General features: G+C 40.4%; 1 protein-coding gene across 1 annotated transcript in view; it reads right to left on the bottom strand.

Annotated features, from left to right (window-relative positions):
• LOC138965699 (uncharacterized) overlaps positions 1-17500 on the bottom strand; it is a 61139-nt gene that overhangs the window by 28039 nt on the left and 15600 nt on the right. The window contains exons 3-7 of the mRNA XM_070337875.1: positions 15391-15582; positions 13057-13185; positions 2783-2818; positions 1621-1656; positions 986-1078 (exon numbers count right to left, since the gene is read on the bottom strand). Of these exons, the coding sequence (XP_070193976.1) occupies positions 986-1078; positions 1621-1656; positions 2783-2818; positions 13057-13185; positions 15391-15582 (486 nt within the window). The remainder of the gene's footprint in view (positions 1-985; positions 1079-1620; positions 1657-2782; positions 2819-13056; positions 13186-15390; positions 15583-17500) is intronic.

Raw genomic sequence — 17500 nt, 5'->3', positions numbered from 1 at the left:
GATAAACAGAATACTGCATGGCTTGCTGTGTCGTACCAGATTTACACTCGTTGCTTTTTCAAATAGTGAACAGCTCGCTTTCGCTCGCAGTTCAGTATTTAAAAAAAAAAAACTCGTGTAAATCTGGTACGACACAGCAAGCCATGTAGTATTCTCTATTTATGTAATTGCAGTATTTTTAGAGTGAACAAAGCCTGAAAGTGTTTTTGCAAGCGTAGCAGTCGTCTTTTCTTTGGGTGTATCACATTAAAGCCCGTCCTTAATTGAGCCCGTAGTCGACTACACGAAGCTTCGCGAAGTCTTTGTACCAAAAACCCGCAGCTACGGCGTGGTACTTTGACCCCAACATCGCTTCTCAAGTTTTGACATGCGAAGCTTCGCCGTAGCTCGCAACGAAGTTTTTTTTGTTTGTAAGAAGAGTGCTTTTCGATTCAAGATGGACGACGAAATCAGACTCAATACCATAGTGAAGAATGCATTTATCGACTTTGGTTGACCCAAAGTACAAGAACTAACCTCCTACCTGTATTATTTCATACTGCGATGCATTGCCATGTCGAATGAAACTCGAAATCTCAGCGCTCACGCCAACTGGTCCCGGCCGTGCTCAGTCAACGAAATAAAACACATACAATTAACTTACGTCATCATCAAGTACGTAAAGTACAATTTGTGACGTAAAGTACTCAGAAAGAAGCACACCACGCGCTGGTCGAGACTACGCGCATGCGCTTTCTGGCTAATAAGATTTGAGACGCCAAGACATGAAAAGATAACTCTCTTTTCCGCCATAGTGCCTTCCCTTGGACTGCGACGAAGTCTAGTTCCGGTAGCTTCGCGAAGTGAGCTACGCGTAGTCGACTTCGTCCAATTAAGGACAGGCTTAACAGAGACTATCGTTCTTTGCTGAAGTAATCGTGTGGACAAAAGGAGGAGCAAACAAGGAGAGACAGACAGACAGGACTGCGGCAGAGAATTAACTTACTTGTACAGACACCGGTGTTCCTGGCACATCCTCCTGCACAGGTCCCGCCGCACTGTGTTGCACAATCACTTCCATAGAACCCTTCCCAGCAGTCTGAAATCATTGTTATCAGTCAAATCGCATTTTGTGTTTAGTTTTTCTTTTTTGTCGCGACTGTGCCCACAAAGACCAAACATACGTACGCGCAGCCCCCACAATGAGTTGGTTCAAAACACTAAGAGCCTTTTTTCCCACAAATTAGCTTTGGGTTTCTAACCTACATATAGATGTGCAACGAAAGTTAATCATACATAATAAGGACACATTTTACTAAGGTGCCAACATGTACATGTGTATGTACTTTTGACGTCATCCAATGAGTTGGTTCATAATGTCAAGTGCCTCTTGCCTAAAATTGATCATTGTGGAAATGTGTCGCTGCTACCATGTATTCGGAGTTGTGCAACGAAATGATTATACCAAATAAACACACACACACACACACACACACACACACACACACACACACACACACACACACACACGCTCAAGAACGCACACACACACACACACACACACACACACACACACACACACACACGGTTTTCGTGTTAGTGTCTAGAACTATAAATAGAAGCAGTATGTATTGTACAAACCTGTGCATGTTTCTCCAGCAAAATGTCCAGCACAACCTGCAAGAAGACGTGAAAACACGTTAAAGCAACTCAATCGTGTGTTTTTTATGACTAAATGTTGTAACATTGACGGGAATCGAGACGAGGGTAGTGATGTGTGTGTCGTTAACATACAACAAGTCGCGTAAGGCGAAAATACAATATTTAGTCAAGCAGCTGTCGAACTCACAGAATGAAACTGAAGGCAATGCCATTTTTCAGCAAGACCGTATACTCGTAGCATCGTCAGTCCACCGCTCATGGCAAAGGCAGTGAAATTGACAAGAAGAGCGGGGTAGTAGTTGCGCTAAGAAGGATAGCACGCTTTTCTGTACCTCTCTTTGTTTTAACTTTCTGAGCGTGTTTTTAATCCAAACATATCATATCTATATGTTTTTGGAATCAGGAACCGACAAGGAATAAGATGAAAGTGTTTTTAAATTGATTTGGACAATTTAATTTTGATAATAATTTGTATATATTTAATTTTCAGAGCTTGTTTTTAATCCGAATATAACATATTTATATGTTTTTGGAATCAGCAAATGATGGAAAATAAGATAAACGTAAATTTGGATCGTTTTATACATTTTTATTTTTTTTTTACAATTTTCAGATTTTTAATGACCAAAGTCATTAATTAATTTTTAAGCCACCAAGCTGAAATGCAATACCGAAGTCCGGGCTTCGTCGAAGATTACTTGACCAAAATTTCAACCAATTTGGTTGAAAAATGAGGGCGTGACAGTGCCGCCTCAACTTTCACGAAAAGCCGGATATGACGTCATCAAAGACATTTATCAAAAAAATGAAAAAAACATTCGGGGATTTCATACCCAGGAACTCTCATGTCAAATTTCATAAAGATCGGTCCAGTAGTTTAGTCTGAATCGCTCTACACACACACACACACACACACAGACACACACACAGACACACACACGCACATACACCACGACCCTCGTTTCGATTCCCCCTCGATGTTAAAATATTTAGTCAAAACTTGACTAAATATAAAAACATCCATCTCGATATAACCAACTTTTCACAGATTTATGGAGGTCCGAAAGCGGTTTTCTATAGCGTTGGGAATGATAAAACTATAAGTGGGGGAGTGGATTGAAAACGTAACATAATTATTTACCTTGACAGAAGTCGCCTGCAAAGTTCCCCACGCAGCCTGAAACGAGTTCAACATAAGATAATGTTCGGCATTATAAACATAACAAAGCAAACACATACCACGTGAGGTGGGGGTTAAAAAGCAGATATATTATGAATCGCAGTGGCAATGCGATAGGAACTGTATTATAATCTCCAGTATCAAAGCGGTGAGACGTATTTGATTTTGTCAACCAGTCCCCTTGCAGACGGCAAACAAAATGATGATAACAACGCTGTTTGATGGGTTGCTGACAGAACAGATTGTTGTTTTCAATCCGAGGGGAGCATATCGTCTTCTGTTTCATTGTTACATTTAGTCAAGTTATGACTAAATGTTTTAACATCGAGGGGGGAATCGAGACGAGGGTCGTGGTGTATGTGCGTGTGTCTGTGTGTGTGTGTAGAGTGATTCAGACTAAACTACTGGACCGATATTTATGAAATTTGACATGAGAGTTCCTGGGTATGAAATCCCCGAACGTTTTTTTCATTTTTTTTATAAATGTCTTTGATGACGTCATATCCGGCTTTTCGTGAAAGTTGAGGCGGCACTGTCACGCCCTCATTTTTCAACCAAATTGATTGAAATTTTTGTCAAGCAATCTTCGACAAAGCCCGGACTTCGGTATTGCATTTCAGCTTGGTGGCTTAAAAATTAATTTATGACTTTGGTCATTAAAAATCTGAAAATTGTAAAAAAAAACAAAAAAAATTATAAAACGATCCAAATTTACGTTCATCTTATTTTCCATCATTTTCTGATTCCAAAAACATATAAATATGTTATATTTGGATTAAAAACAAGCTCTGAAAATTAAATATATAAAAATTATTATCAAAATTAAATTGTCGAAATCAATTTAAAAACACTTTCATCTTATTCCTTGTCGGTTCCTGATTCCAAAAACATATAGATATGATATGTTTGGATTAAAAACACGCTCAGAAAGTTAAAACAAAGAGAGGTACAGAAAAGCGTGCTATCCTTCTTAGCACAACTACTACCCCGCTCTTCTTGTCAATTTCACTGCCTTTGCCATGAGCGGTGGACTGACGATGCTACGAGTATACGGTCTTGCTGAAAAATGGCATTGCGTTCAGTTTCATTCTGTGAGTTCGACAGCTACTTGACTAAATGTTGTATTTTCGCCTTACGCGACTTGTTACATTTAGTCAAGTTTTGACTAAAATTTGTTTTAACATAGAGGGGGAATCGAGACGAGGGTCGTGGTGTGTGTGTGTGTGTGTGTGTGTGTGTGTGTGTGTGTGTGTGTGTGTGTGTGTGTGTGTGTGTGTGTGTGTCTGTCTGTCTGTCTGTCTGTCTGTGCGTGTGTGTGTGTGGAGCGATTCAGACCAAACTACTAAACCGATCTTTATGAAATTTGACAAGTGAGTTCCTGGGAATGATATCCCCGGAAGTGTTTTTCTTTTTTACAATAAATACTTTTGATGACGTCATATCCGGCTTTTTGTAAAAGTTGAGGCGGCACTTTTGTTTGTTTGTTTATTTGTTGCTTAACGTCCATCCGACTACGCAGAGCCATATCAGGACGAGGAAGGGGGGGATGAAGGGGGCCACTTGTCAAGCGATTCCTGTTTACAAATGCACTAACCCATTACTTGTGTCCCAGCAGGCTTTAGTAAAACTAAATTAATACCTACTGGAAGATTACCAGTTTCCAGTATGTTAAAATAGGCTTAACCTATCTACTGCTGGACTTACATCAGAACACTAACAGATTAAACTTAATACATGAATCGCGAGACAAGCGGCAAGAGAAGAGATTTTTGGAAAAAATACAGGTGAATGAGCAAGAAGGCAGAAAAAAGAAAAGAATTCATGAAGAAAAAGAGAGCATGACAGGAAAGAGGAACCAAAAATCTACCTAACAGCAAACTAGAAAGCTCCTGCGGTTCCAAAAACAGGAGGGGCTTTTAATTTCATAACCGCAGTGCCCCACTGCGGGATGAGGCGGCACTGTCACACCCTCATTTTTCAATCAAATTGATTGAAATTTGTGTAGAGCAATCTTCGACAAAGGCCAGACTTCGGTATTGCATTTCAGCTTGGTGGCTTAAAAATTAATTTATGACTTTGGTCATTAAAAATCTGAAAATTGTAATAAATATTTTTTTATATAAAACGATCAAAATATACGTTCATCTTATTCTGCATCATTTCCTGATTCCAAAAACATATACATATGTTATATTTGGATTAAAAACAAGCTCTGAAAATTAAAAATATGAAAATTATGATTAAAATTTAATTTCCGAAATCGATTTAAAAACAATTTCATCTTATTCCTTGTCGGTTCCTGATTCCAAAAACATATATATATATATGATATGTTTGGATTAAAAACACGCTCAGAAAGTTAAAACGAAGAGAGGTACAGAAAAGCGTGCTACGAAGTACAGCGAAACCACTACCGCGCTGAACAGGCTCGTCAGTTTCACTCCGTTAGGCACAAGCGGTGGACTACGGTCATTGTGAAAAAATGCAGTGCATTCAGTTTCATTCTGTGAGTTCCACAGCTTGACTAAATGTAGTAATTTCTCCTTACGCGACTTGTTTTTATTTGAGAGAGGCCGGAGCCCAAGGTTGATAAAATCAAAACAGAAGGCGATATGCTTTCCGAGGACCAATACAAAAAGCTAGTCCGTCATTAAAACATCAAACAGCGATTTTGTCATTATCTTGTTTCTGCAAATGTATACAAGTTCAAAATACGGACAGGGAGCTATGTTGTTAAATCTTTTGAGGAAATGTATGTGGAGGCTCTTTCTGACAAATCACATAGCAGTATATGGGCGGGGATATAGCTCAGTTGGTAGCCCGCTGGATTTGTATTCAGTTGGCCGCTGTCAGCGTGAGTTCGATCCCAGGTTCGGCGGAAATTTATTTCAGAGTCAAATTTGTGTGCAGACTCTCTTCGGTGTCCGAACTCCCCCCCGTGTACACTACATTGGGTGTGCACGTTAGGGGGGGCTTACTTTCATTACAGTACACAGTCACGACGAAGTTAAAAAAAACATGACACACAGTTAGTAGGAACTGCTAAGTGGACTAGAGAAAAGAAATGCATGAACAACAGCAAAGAGTACGGCAGATCGACTCACGTGTACAGTGGGCGGTGACTCGGTCACAGCCTCCATCACAGAGATTAGAACACGTACTATCGCAGTTAGTTCCATAGTTCCCTACCGTGCAGTCTGAAACGTTACACGGTAGCCTCAAATCACGGAATGAACAATAATTAACGCCATACTCCACGCAAAAGACCAATCATAGTTTGCGTTTAATTGTTTATACCTCTGCAAAACAAAATCCATGTTATTGAAACACAAGTAATATTTTAAAACCTTCAAACAATCCTCCGGAGATCACATAGTGTGCTTGAGTTGATGAGAATGCTAATTACATAATTATGACGAGCTTACCTGAGTAAGTGAAGTCTAATTGTGGTTTTATCGACCACAATGTAGAGAGGAAAGGGATTACGTGAGATAGAACGCGGGAATACGTCACTGTTTAACGACGTGTAAATGGTGCAGAAAAAAGAGAAAGAGAGAGGAAAGGGATAGGGAGGGAAAACGGTTATCAGTATAACTCTGAAGACAACTTAGGGCGAGGCACGTAATCCCTTTCCTCTCTACATTGTGGTCGATAAAACCACAATTAGACTTCACTTACTGAGGTAAGCTCGTCATAATTATGTAATTTTATCTCCCACAATTCCGAGAGGAATGGGTCACGTGAGACTTTAAAGTCTGCAACATTTACACCCTAGCACTGTCGATGAATTGAAATACTGTACATATAAACCTACCCCAATTCTTCATGACAGAACAGCCTGTCCAAAACTCCTCCCACTGTCCACTGGTTTCTTGTAAAAAGTTGTGAAGGTGTTAGCCCGACGCCAACCAACAGTCTTCAGAATGGTTGCCAGAGGAATTTTACTTGCAGCTTTACTAGATGCAGCGGAACGAGTTGAATGCGGCGTAAATATTGTCATGTCAATACCCGCTTTTTGTAATCCAATCTTTGTCCATCGACGGATAGTATCTCTCGACACCGCTTTGTGAGGGGCTGTCCAACTGATAAAGAGTCTCGTTTCCGTTCCTCTAAATGCACGAGTTCTTTTGACATATTGTTTCAAATAATGTACAACACAAATTGCCAAATCAGACGGAAAAGCACAAAATACCACTTCATTCTGATGTTTGTTTGGGCCAGAAGTTTTGAGCAAATCCCCAAACCTACATCGTACATCTTCCTTTGTCCAACTCATGTTACGCAAGTCCATCAACCAAATCGCCTGTCCCCTTTGACTAGAGACCAACAAGCACAACAGCACAGTTTTAAGCGTCAATTGCGCCAGCGATAAAAATTTTGCCGGTGACCATTCTTTTTAAAAAATTTAGCACTAGATTAGCGTCCCAGGTCACACAAGTACGGGGCAAAGCAGGCCGTCTGTTGAAAGCTCCTTTCAAAAACTTCTTCACCAGTGGATGACAACCCACTGAACAATTATCCTGAAGGGACAATGCGGAAACAGCGCTTCGTGCCATGTTCAAACTGCTGTATCCTTTGCCTTCTTGGAACAGTTTCGTTAAAAACCTTATCAACTCATGTGGAGAGGCACAAAAGGGATCTCTATCCCGTTCAAGGCAATGCTGAAGCCAGCGTTTGAAATATGACTCGTAGTTACGCTTTGTACCCTCTCTCCAGGCTGACATGATAATTTCTGTTGCGTCAGTGGATGACTGAGTAAGTTTTCTTTTCGGGGCAACATGACCGGCAGTTCTACTAGTAGACGCAACAGTTTCGTGAACCACACTTGCGTTGTCCATAATGGCACCACCAGCACACACTCCGCCTCTAAGACTTCTATCCTTTGGAGCACTCTTGGAATGAGACTGAAAGGCGGAAAACAGAACGCCTTGAACAATGACCAGTCTAAGGAAAATGCATCAATGGCAAATGCATCTGGGTCAGGTTTCCATGAAACATACTTTCTTAACTGTGCGTTAACACGAGAAGCAAATAAGTCTACATCACAGAGACCAAACCGATTGATGACTTCTGCAAACACTTGTGTGTCCAAATGCCATTCAATGTTGTGTCTATCTACACGGGATTCTGCATCTGCCTCTATATTTAGGCAACCCGGTAAGTGTGTTGCTGTTACACAATTACTATGTGATAAGCACCACAACCAAATGTCTCTGGCAATGTCGTTGCACAAAACTTTTGTGCTGCCCATGTTATTAATACAAGCAACAGTGGTGCTATTGTCTGTAAGTAACTGAATGTAAGAGTGACATAATCCCCTGCAAAGGGATTTCAAGGCAAAATAAGCTGCTTTAAGTTCCAAACAGTTAATATGTTCAAAAGCTTCTTCCTTGGTCCACATTCCACCTGTGGTGCTACCCTGACACTCCGCCCCCCACCCTATTTTCGAAGCATCTGATTTTACTATTACAGTAGGTATGCCTCTGCTAACAGGGGAAGGATATTGCTTTACATTATCAATCCACCAGAGAAGGTCTGAACGAACTTGTTCTGAAACCACAAGTTCTGCATCAAAGTCACCTTTCCTAACAGCAAGGGCTTCATTTTTTGCGATCTCTAATCGTTTAAAAAAGAGAGGTGCAACCCAAACACCCGGTTGGGCAGCCACTAAATATCCGATAACTTCAGCCAACTGCCTAATTGTACATTTCTTTCTTCCAGCCAAATCAGCGCACTTAGTACGAATTTTATCAACTGTCCGGGGGGTCAGAGAAACTAACATGTTCTGAGAATCAAGCTGAAACCCTAAAAACTCAATGCATTGAGTAGGTGTAAATACTGACTTCACAGGATGCACAGTAAAGCCCAAACGATCCAACAAAGCACATGTATCTAACACTGCTGCCTGGCATTCTTCAAAAGTGTCTCCTTGCAAAAGGGTATCATCAATGTATATCAGAAGGGTATGGCCAGATAAACGTAAGTGGGCCAATACAGGCTTTAGTAGTTTCGTGAAAATGCGGGGAGAATCACGATATCCCTGTGGAAGAGCCAGGAACTCAAAAGTTTTGCCATGAAACTGAAATCTGAAATATTTTCTGAACTTGGGAGCGATGCGTATGGAGAAATATGCATCTTTTAGATCAACTGAGGCAAAAAAGCAATCTTTTTTCATTAATGACACTGCGTTTTTTAATGTATCCATCTTGAAGTGAATCTTTTCAATTGTCTGATTCAAATTTTTTAGGTTTAAAATCACCCTTTGACTACCATCTTTTTTCTGACGCAAGAAAATACTGGATAAAAGTTGATCTGGCCGTTGATCCACCTCTTGAACAATCTGTTTCTCCACTAACTTCGCTACCTCATTAGCCACTAGCTCATCCTCGGAAGAAGAAAATCTAATTTCTTTCCTGTCTGGAATGTGTTCACCAGTGATCATAAATTCAATTTCAATTCCTGCGACTTGCTGAAGGATCCATCTATCAGAGGTTAACTGTCTCCAACTATTCAAATGATCAGCGACTTTTCCACTATGAAAGTTCTCAGGAGTATTCACAAATTTTGAACTGACCTGTTCCCTAAAAATAGAAACCGCTGGCGCACAAATATTAGATTCTAATCCCGTTTTGTTTTCTTGGAGGGAATCCCGCTCTGTTGGGAGTGGAACTTGGGAGAGAATTTGTGTCCTGTCTGTCGGTTGGAGACACCTCTTCTCTGCTGGTACTGTTGTCTCTGCTGAAACTGTTGTCGAGGTCGCCCTTGGTAGAACTGACGACCTCTGGTGGCGTTTTTTGAAAGGGGCTGTGACAGTGTGGATGATAATTTCCTGTTCTTCACTGCATCGTCGACCCTTTTCGCTAGATCCTCCCCAAACAAAAACTCGTTAGACGTCAGTTTGAAATTTAGCTGCGCATTGCATAAGGCCCTGCAGTCTTGGCTAAGTGTCGGCCTGAGTGCTTCGCGCCGCACTTGTGACAGGTCCTTGTGTGAAGCCATAAGAAGTCGAGCCGCATCGGCCAGTTTGCTAAAGCTGTCACGCTCACTCAACTTCCGACTTGCTGGTTTTTCTTTGAGGTCGGACATAAGCTGAGCGATAATTTTCAGCGTACAACCTACTTGTTCCTGAACAAAGGACAGGTTCGAGTCTCTTTTCTTTGCAAACTTGTCTAACAGTTTGCCATCTAATTCACGATTGAGAGTCGGCGTTCGAAGCGACGTGACATTTTTGGGCCGCGGATAGTTCTGAAGAGTGTCTCGCACACGTGCCCGATCTGATGGAAGAAGAAGTCCTTCTTCAAAACGATCTGCCAGAGATGGATGAATCCCCTCGCCAACTGTATCCACTACTATGCCTGCGTCAAAATCATTGTCCGAAGCAACATCCGTGTCTTCAGCCGAATCAAACTCATTTTCGAACTGCTCATGAGCAAATCTAACCGAAGCACCGTCTTCTCCATCCGCTTGCGACTCTTGCGCCGAACTGCTTTCGGTTCCATGCGACTCGGTTCCACGCGATGTTGAAGCAACAGGCGTCGCATTAAGCTTACCAACTTTCTCCAAATCAGATAGTCTGCCAGACAAGGCAGTCATTGTCTCCAAAATGTTGTCCATTTTCAGAGTAACTTCACAATCACGTGGGCCAGACGAGCTCTTCTCTATTGAAAGAGACTGATCAACTCCCGTCTTTTCTGACGGTATCACTTCAGAAGGTTGTGCTTTCGCCGGTTTCTTGCCGGTTTTCTTCCCGCCAGCAGCACATTCACCACCTCCCGAGTCCGCCATATTCCGAACAAAAACCACACGAAAAAGTTATATTGATTCCTGGGGACGAGCAAGCGCCCCGTTACAGTATGAAAACAATTTAAAATCCACTGCAAAGATTTTCAAATCTTCAATGGACTAGTGCTCAGCCTTAGCACAGCGGACCTTCTGTGGCCCATAGTTCGCCTCAGGCGATAGTAATTGCTGTAATCGAGACAGCTGCTGAAAAAACAAAGAGGCTGCTTCAGCAAATCGTGACTGACTATGTCAGCAAATCGTGACTGACTGTGTCAGCAAACGTGTACTTCATTTCCGTAGCCAAAATAATATGTCATCCTACCAAAACAAGTCACAATTCCGACTGACCTTAGGTCACACGTGCAAAAACAAGTAACGATCCCAACTGACTCAAATATAGTAGGTCACACCTGCAAAAACAATGAACGCGCCGACTGACGCCTAACATTTCCATGTGTTAGCTTCGACGAATAAAATTCATACGCGAAACAACAAGTTCCCGGTTCAAAAAACCAACAAACACCGAAAACTCCAAACTGTTTCCTTACCTTGCAAGTTGACACAATGATAAACAATCAAAATAGTCAATACACTTCAACTAACCTACAACTAAAACTTGTACAGAGAAAGGTTAGAGGAAAATGAAAGCAAAGCAAGAGAGACAGTGCACCAACACGTCTTCACAGGACGGAAACCATTCGTTCAGTGACGTATTCCCGCGTTCTATCTCACGTGACCCATTCCTCTCGGAATTGTGGGAGATAAAACCTCAATTAGATCTCAAAGATTGTATTACTGCGGCTCTTTTGGAAACGTTTTCCGACGAATTTAGGCATTTATACATGTTGTGAAATTCCGTATATTATAACGTAATCGTGCAATGATTTGCTCGAAAGTGGTCCGTAACTATGATACCTGATCAATTGAAGTAGTGTAGTGTCTGTAGGAAACAAAATACGTTTCTGTCAGGTGTGATGCTTTCAGTGGCTACGCTTACTTCGTGCTTTACTTCGTAACTTACCCCAAACGGTGCTCCATTAAAGCAATTTAAAATGTAGCGTGCAAACTTGTTTCTACTTAAGAATCAAATTAGTAATAATTGACGGAGCTGTTGAAATGTCTACAGCCATATAATACGGGTAGTACCGATCTAAAGACTTGTTGTTTTGATTGATTGAATTAGCAATCAAGTGAATGAGTTATCCCGTTTGAAACGTGTAGGACTTTATTGTAAATGTAAAAAGAAGACATAAATCCATGTATCGGATTGGCTGAATACAATACTCGGCATAACAAAAATACAAGATTCTGAAGTGCAAAAAAAAAAAAGAAGAAGCAAAAGCAGAAACACAATGAGTCGCAGTGATATAATAGGGACAATTAACAGGTTACTATAGATTGTCAATTACCTGACTAATTGTACAATTAGTCAGGTAATGGACGATCATAAAACTTACAAAATCGGTGCAGTAACCTCGTGGATATGTTATGGCTCGTTCTCACACCATTTAGTAATTAAACACTTTGACAACTCTGACCAAGCTTATAAGTATGACGCCTTACATGATCATTCAGAATCTAAGTTTTGTTGATACATGTTAGCTACCTTGCACGTATTTTGCTTTAAAGTTGCATAAGCAATGATTAGCGATGTATGCACCTATGTGACGTCAAGTATGTTCTTTCAGCGTGCACAATCAATATGTCTGATTGGCACTAGTGCAGACTGAATATGATTAAGTTTCTTTCTATTTTTACTGAACATAGTATCAAAGGCAATGTTACTCGTCTTTTGGGACATTTGGATCGATCCGTTTCACAATATTTTGCAAACTCTTGTCAAGCTCAACTTCGAGCTCATTTAAGGAAGACATTTAAGATTCACACCTGGGGATGTTAAAACTGACTGCGCACAACACCGTTTCTTATTAAGTGTGTGAATGCTCTTTCTTATTAAGCTTATCAAACACCGATGTGATAAATACGAACTCCTCAATAAAATATGGCAGCCACATCAACTTGACATTTGCATAAATACACCCATGAAAATGGAAATGTGGTTTATTTAGTTTAACCGTCATGCCTAAAACAATTCAACGAACAATATAGTATTCTACAAATGACGACATAAACAATTGTGTATACTCATGGTGCGCATTGATTGAACAGTTAGGATGCTCAACAAACAAATCCACAACAGCGCAGTAGCAACTGAACATTTATCTTAAAACACCCTTGTCTACCAGAATATAAGATGTAAATAGTTTCAACGCTCATTATCAAACATTATGCAGAACAATGTATTTACAAATATATGCTGTGTGCGTGCGCATGTGCGTGTGTATGAGCGCGCAAACATGTTGGGTCAAGTTGTGTTTCTGGTTTAATACTACAAGTATCTCTGCGACTAACCATTTGGTTGGCACACATGTGAGGCGGCGAATTTCACTTACCATCATAACAAACTGCGGAGTAAATATTGCAGAAGTTCTTGCCTAATCCCCCGCCACAGTTGTTACTACAGGTCTGTCCACAACCCTGTCCGTAACTACCTGCCGGACACTGGCTGACACCACTGGGCACTGCACACACACACACACACACACACACACACACATACACACACCCACACACATACACACACACACTCACAAACACATACACACACAGCCACACACACACACACACACACACACACACACACACACACACACACACACACACACACACACATCAGTTTCATAACTGGATTCCAAGAGATGTCTGTGATTTAGGTAGCTGTATTATGCATGTGTGACCTATATCCACTCTTGCTTCCGGTTTGAATGATAAGTGAAAGCAATCAATGTTAGCAACAGTTAAACGCACAAACACTGGTAAAAGCATTCAGAAGAAAGGAAAGGCTTAACAAATACTCACTGATCTCACCAATAAAACTGATGGCTACTCTGTGCAAGTTTAGACTTTAAAACAAAAGATATGGACTCAGCATTTTCCTTTTAGCTGCTCTCAATCACAGTGAAATGCTTGTTGGGAGTTGGAAACACGCGCCCGAGAGTATTTGCGTCTTACACAGTTGTAGTTAATATGTAAATTCAGGGTGGTTCATATTGACAGAAAATAAATGCGTCATGCTTAAATATATTGAACGGCACGCCATACTTTTCTGTTTGTATTAGCGTACGTCTTACACCTGTGTAGCAAAAATGCGAATTCAGGGTGGTTCAACTTTTTGAATCAGTGTCTTTAAAGGTGGTCGTCTACATTTTTGCTTTTTTTCAATAATCTTATGGTTAGATTTCGATACAAAATTATGTAAAATGATGAATGAACCATGGGGAAAAAAATGATAGAAAAAAAATATATGTAAAAAAAGATTTTATTTTTGGGTAGCGTGACTCACGCTTCCAATATTTTGCTTTCTGTTTGCTGAGAACATGTGCTTTGCCTAAAAATACTGACCAATCAAATTCATGTCACTATGCTTATAGCCACGCCCAAACAAGTGCAGCAACAGTTTGACACTGGAGCGCTGTCCACGCTTTTTTATAAACGCACGAAATGCACGGGATTTGAGAGGAGTTTTGCGCTTGGCATTTTCCAAATAAGGATATCCTACTATGAGTACTACGCTGGAATACTACAATGAATTTTCAAACGGCTACACTGGCTTCGTCTTTCCTGATCGAAAGGGGGTGTATTGTTGATATTTGTAGATAATAGACTCTGCATTTTAATGGTCAAATGGCGATTTCGGTATAAAAATGTAGACAAGGACCTTCAAGAAACACTACGAATTGTCATGTGATAAAACGTTTATCCGATAAAATATGCAACACTGACGCTGTTTTAAAACTAGAATACACCTGATTTCGACATTGTGAAACGTGTGTAAATTGAGTAGCTCAAAAGATTAAAACGAATATTTGTATAATGCTGATTGTGCGCCTTATTCTTTATAAAAACAAAATATGAAACGCTTATAATTGCTTTGTTGGTTTGGTCAATTACATTTTATTCTGTAGATTTGCATACTAAACGCGACACCATCTGACTGAATACAAGAGGGAACATTCATTAAGAGTATTTAGCGTTCTTGACAACTATGACCCCCGTTGATTTATCATTTGTTTTCTGCACTTATTATATAGTGGCAAAGTGGGTGTCTCATGTCTTGTGCAAGACTAGCTTTTTGTTGACCCCTACCGTCGATAAAGATGACAAAATATGAGGATATGCTCCCCTGGGATTGACGAACAACTTGTCTTCAAACAGTGTAACAGCCATCTTATATTATATGTTTTTTCGCAATGCCATTAAGCACCTTATCTATCTCATAAATATGCACCCCCTCTCCCGAAATACACGCGTAAAACCCAGACTATCCAGGCCAACGCAGTGTTCTCCCCAGTTAATATAAAACCAACAACTCATTCCTGGACTTAAATACGCGTCTGTTAAAAATAATAACCAACCAGTCAATCAACCAATCAAACAATTAAACAATCAGAATGTAGTGTGTATATGTCTTGGTTGGAACGTGCACGTCCATTTGTCTGACTTTTATAGCATACACATCATGGACATACTAACTGATATATCAGAAAACTGTTCGTTTGCACATGCTAGACAATGAATCGAAACCATCTCGGTAGCAGGAATTATCGATCTTACTCAAAGGTCAGTTTGTACATTTTAAAAAACAAGTTCAGGGACACAAACCAACCAATCAGTCAAACACACACATAAACAAAGACGTACACAACAATGTAGTAACATTTTCTCACCCAGTACTTCAAGTTCACACAGATTCAAAAACTGATTATCTGGATGTGCAGTGTAGTCTTTGGTAAGTCGAACCACCTGTCCATACACCACAGAACCACAGCGCACAGACCGCTCTCTGTTGCCGTCGTCAAAGACCCTGGCACACAGATGACCGTCCACAGTGATGTTGAATGGGTACAGACGACGATTCACTATCAGAAAGAAAGACACTTAAACACTTCATAGAAGATGAATAAAGTGGGGAATCCACGGAAACCTAAGGCCTAAAAAAAAATAGGTGTGGTTACGGTAACCCGACCTACCCTATTTTTGGGGGCCGACCCTATAACTTTTTATTACATTTGTCAACAAAACCAAGTAAACGAGTGCAGAAAACGCAATGAAAGCGAAAGCGCCCGAGTCGCACACTTATTTCCCTGTCAAGTAGGTTTAATTTGTACACATTAGAAAAAAAAGTTAAACAAAAAAAAAAGTGATTGCCTACCTTCCTACCCTATTTTTTTTGGCTATGTTACCGTAACCACACCTATTTTTTTTTTTTGGCCTAATATACACGACCCGGCACGATTTGCTCGAAAACACACATAAATAGTAGTACATACAGCATGACTTCCCTTCTTTGTCTCTGTTAATCTAGGGAGAAAATATCCAGCGATATTTCTCCGTTGGCCTCAAGTTCGGCCATGACCTTGGCAAAGTAACCGGTGCGTCCCGCTAGCGCTACGTGTCATTTGTGCTACGTATCGTTTGCGCTATTTTCTGTAGTGCTATCGACACAAATTGCCAAAAACAGTAGTGCAATCGGCACGTAGTGCTATTGCCACAATTCACACATGCCATTATCACTACGTCTCAATAGAACTACGTGTCGATATCACTATTTTTGAAAAAAACAATGTACTGTAGCGCTACGTGTCGATAACGCTACGTGTCGATAGCACTATACTACATGTTCAAACGGCAGACACTTCCCTTTGTGTGTGCGTGTGAGTGTGTACCGATATATATTGTCTGCATGGCTGTCTGTCGGATCTGTATGTCTGTCTGTCTCTGTCTCTCTCTATCTGTGTCTCTGTCTCTCTCTGTCTCTCTCTGTCTGTCTGTCTCTCTCTCTCTCTCTCTCTCTCTCTCTCTCTCTCTCTCTCTCTCTCTCTCTCTCTCTCTCTCTCTTTTTCACCACGTATTTATTTCATGGTTGTTGTTGGTGGGTTTTTTATATTTAGTCAAGTTTTGACTAAATATTTTAACATCGAGGGGGAATCGATACGAGGGTCGTGGTGTATGTGCGTGCGTGTGTGCGTGCGTGTGTGTGTGTGTGTGTGCGTGTGTGTGTGTGTGTGTGCAGAGCGATTCAGACTAAACTACTGGACCGATCTTTATGAAATTTGACATGAGAGTTCCTGGGTATGAAATCCCCGAATGTTTTTTTCATTTTTTTGATAAATGTCTTTGATGACGTCATATCCGGCTTTTCGTGAAAGTTGAGGCGGCACTGTCACGCCCTCATTTTTCAACCAAATTGGTTCAAATTTTGGTCAAGTAATCTTCGACAAAGCCCGGACTTCGGTATTGCATTTCAGCTTGGTGGCTTAAAAATTAATTAATGACTTTGGTCATTAAAAATCTGAAAATTGTAAAAAAAAATAAAAATTTATAAAACGATCCAAATTTACGTTTATCTTATTCTCCATCATTTGCTGATTCCAAAAACATATAAATATGTTATATTCGGATTAAAAACAAGCTCTAAAAATTAAATATATAAAAATTATTATCAAAATTAAATTGTCCAAATCAATTTAAAAACACTTTCATCTTATTCCTTGTCGGTTCCTGATTCCAAAAACATATAGATATGATATGTTTGGATTAAAAACACGCTCAGAAAGTTAAAACAAAGAGAGGTACAGAAAAGCGTGCTATCCTTCTTAGCGCAACTACTACCCCGCTCTTCTTGTCAATTTCACTGCCTTTGCCATGAGCGGTGGACTGACGATGCTACGAGTATACGGTCTTGCTGAAAAATGGCATTGCGTTCAGTTTCATTCTGTGAGTTCGACAGCTACTTGACTAAATATTGTATTTTCGCCTTACGCGACTTGTTATATT

The sequence above is a fragment of the Littorina saxatilis genome, linkage group LG4, assembly GCF_037325665.1.
Source record: "Littorina saxatilis isolate snail1 linkage group LG4, US_GU_Lsax_2.0, whole genome shotgun sequence".
NCBI lineage: Eukaryota > Metazoa > Mollusca > Gastropoda > Littorinimorpha > Littorinidae > Littorina > Littorina saxatilis.
This window is presented reverse-complemented; position numbering and strand designations above follow the sequence as displayed.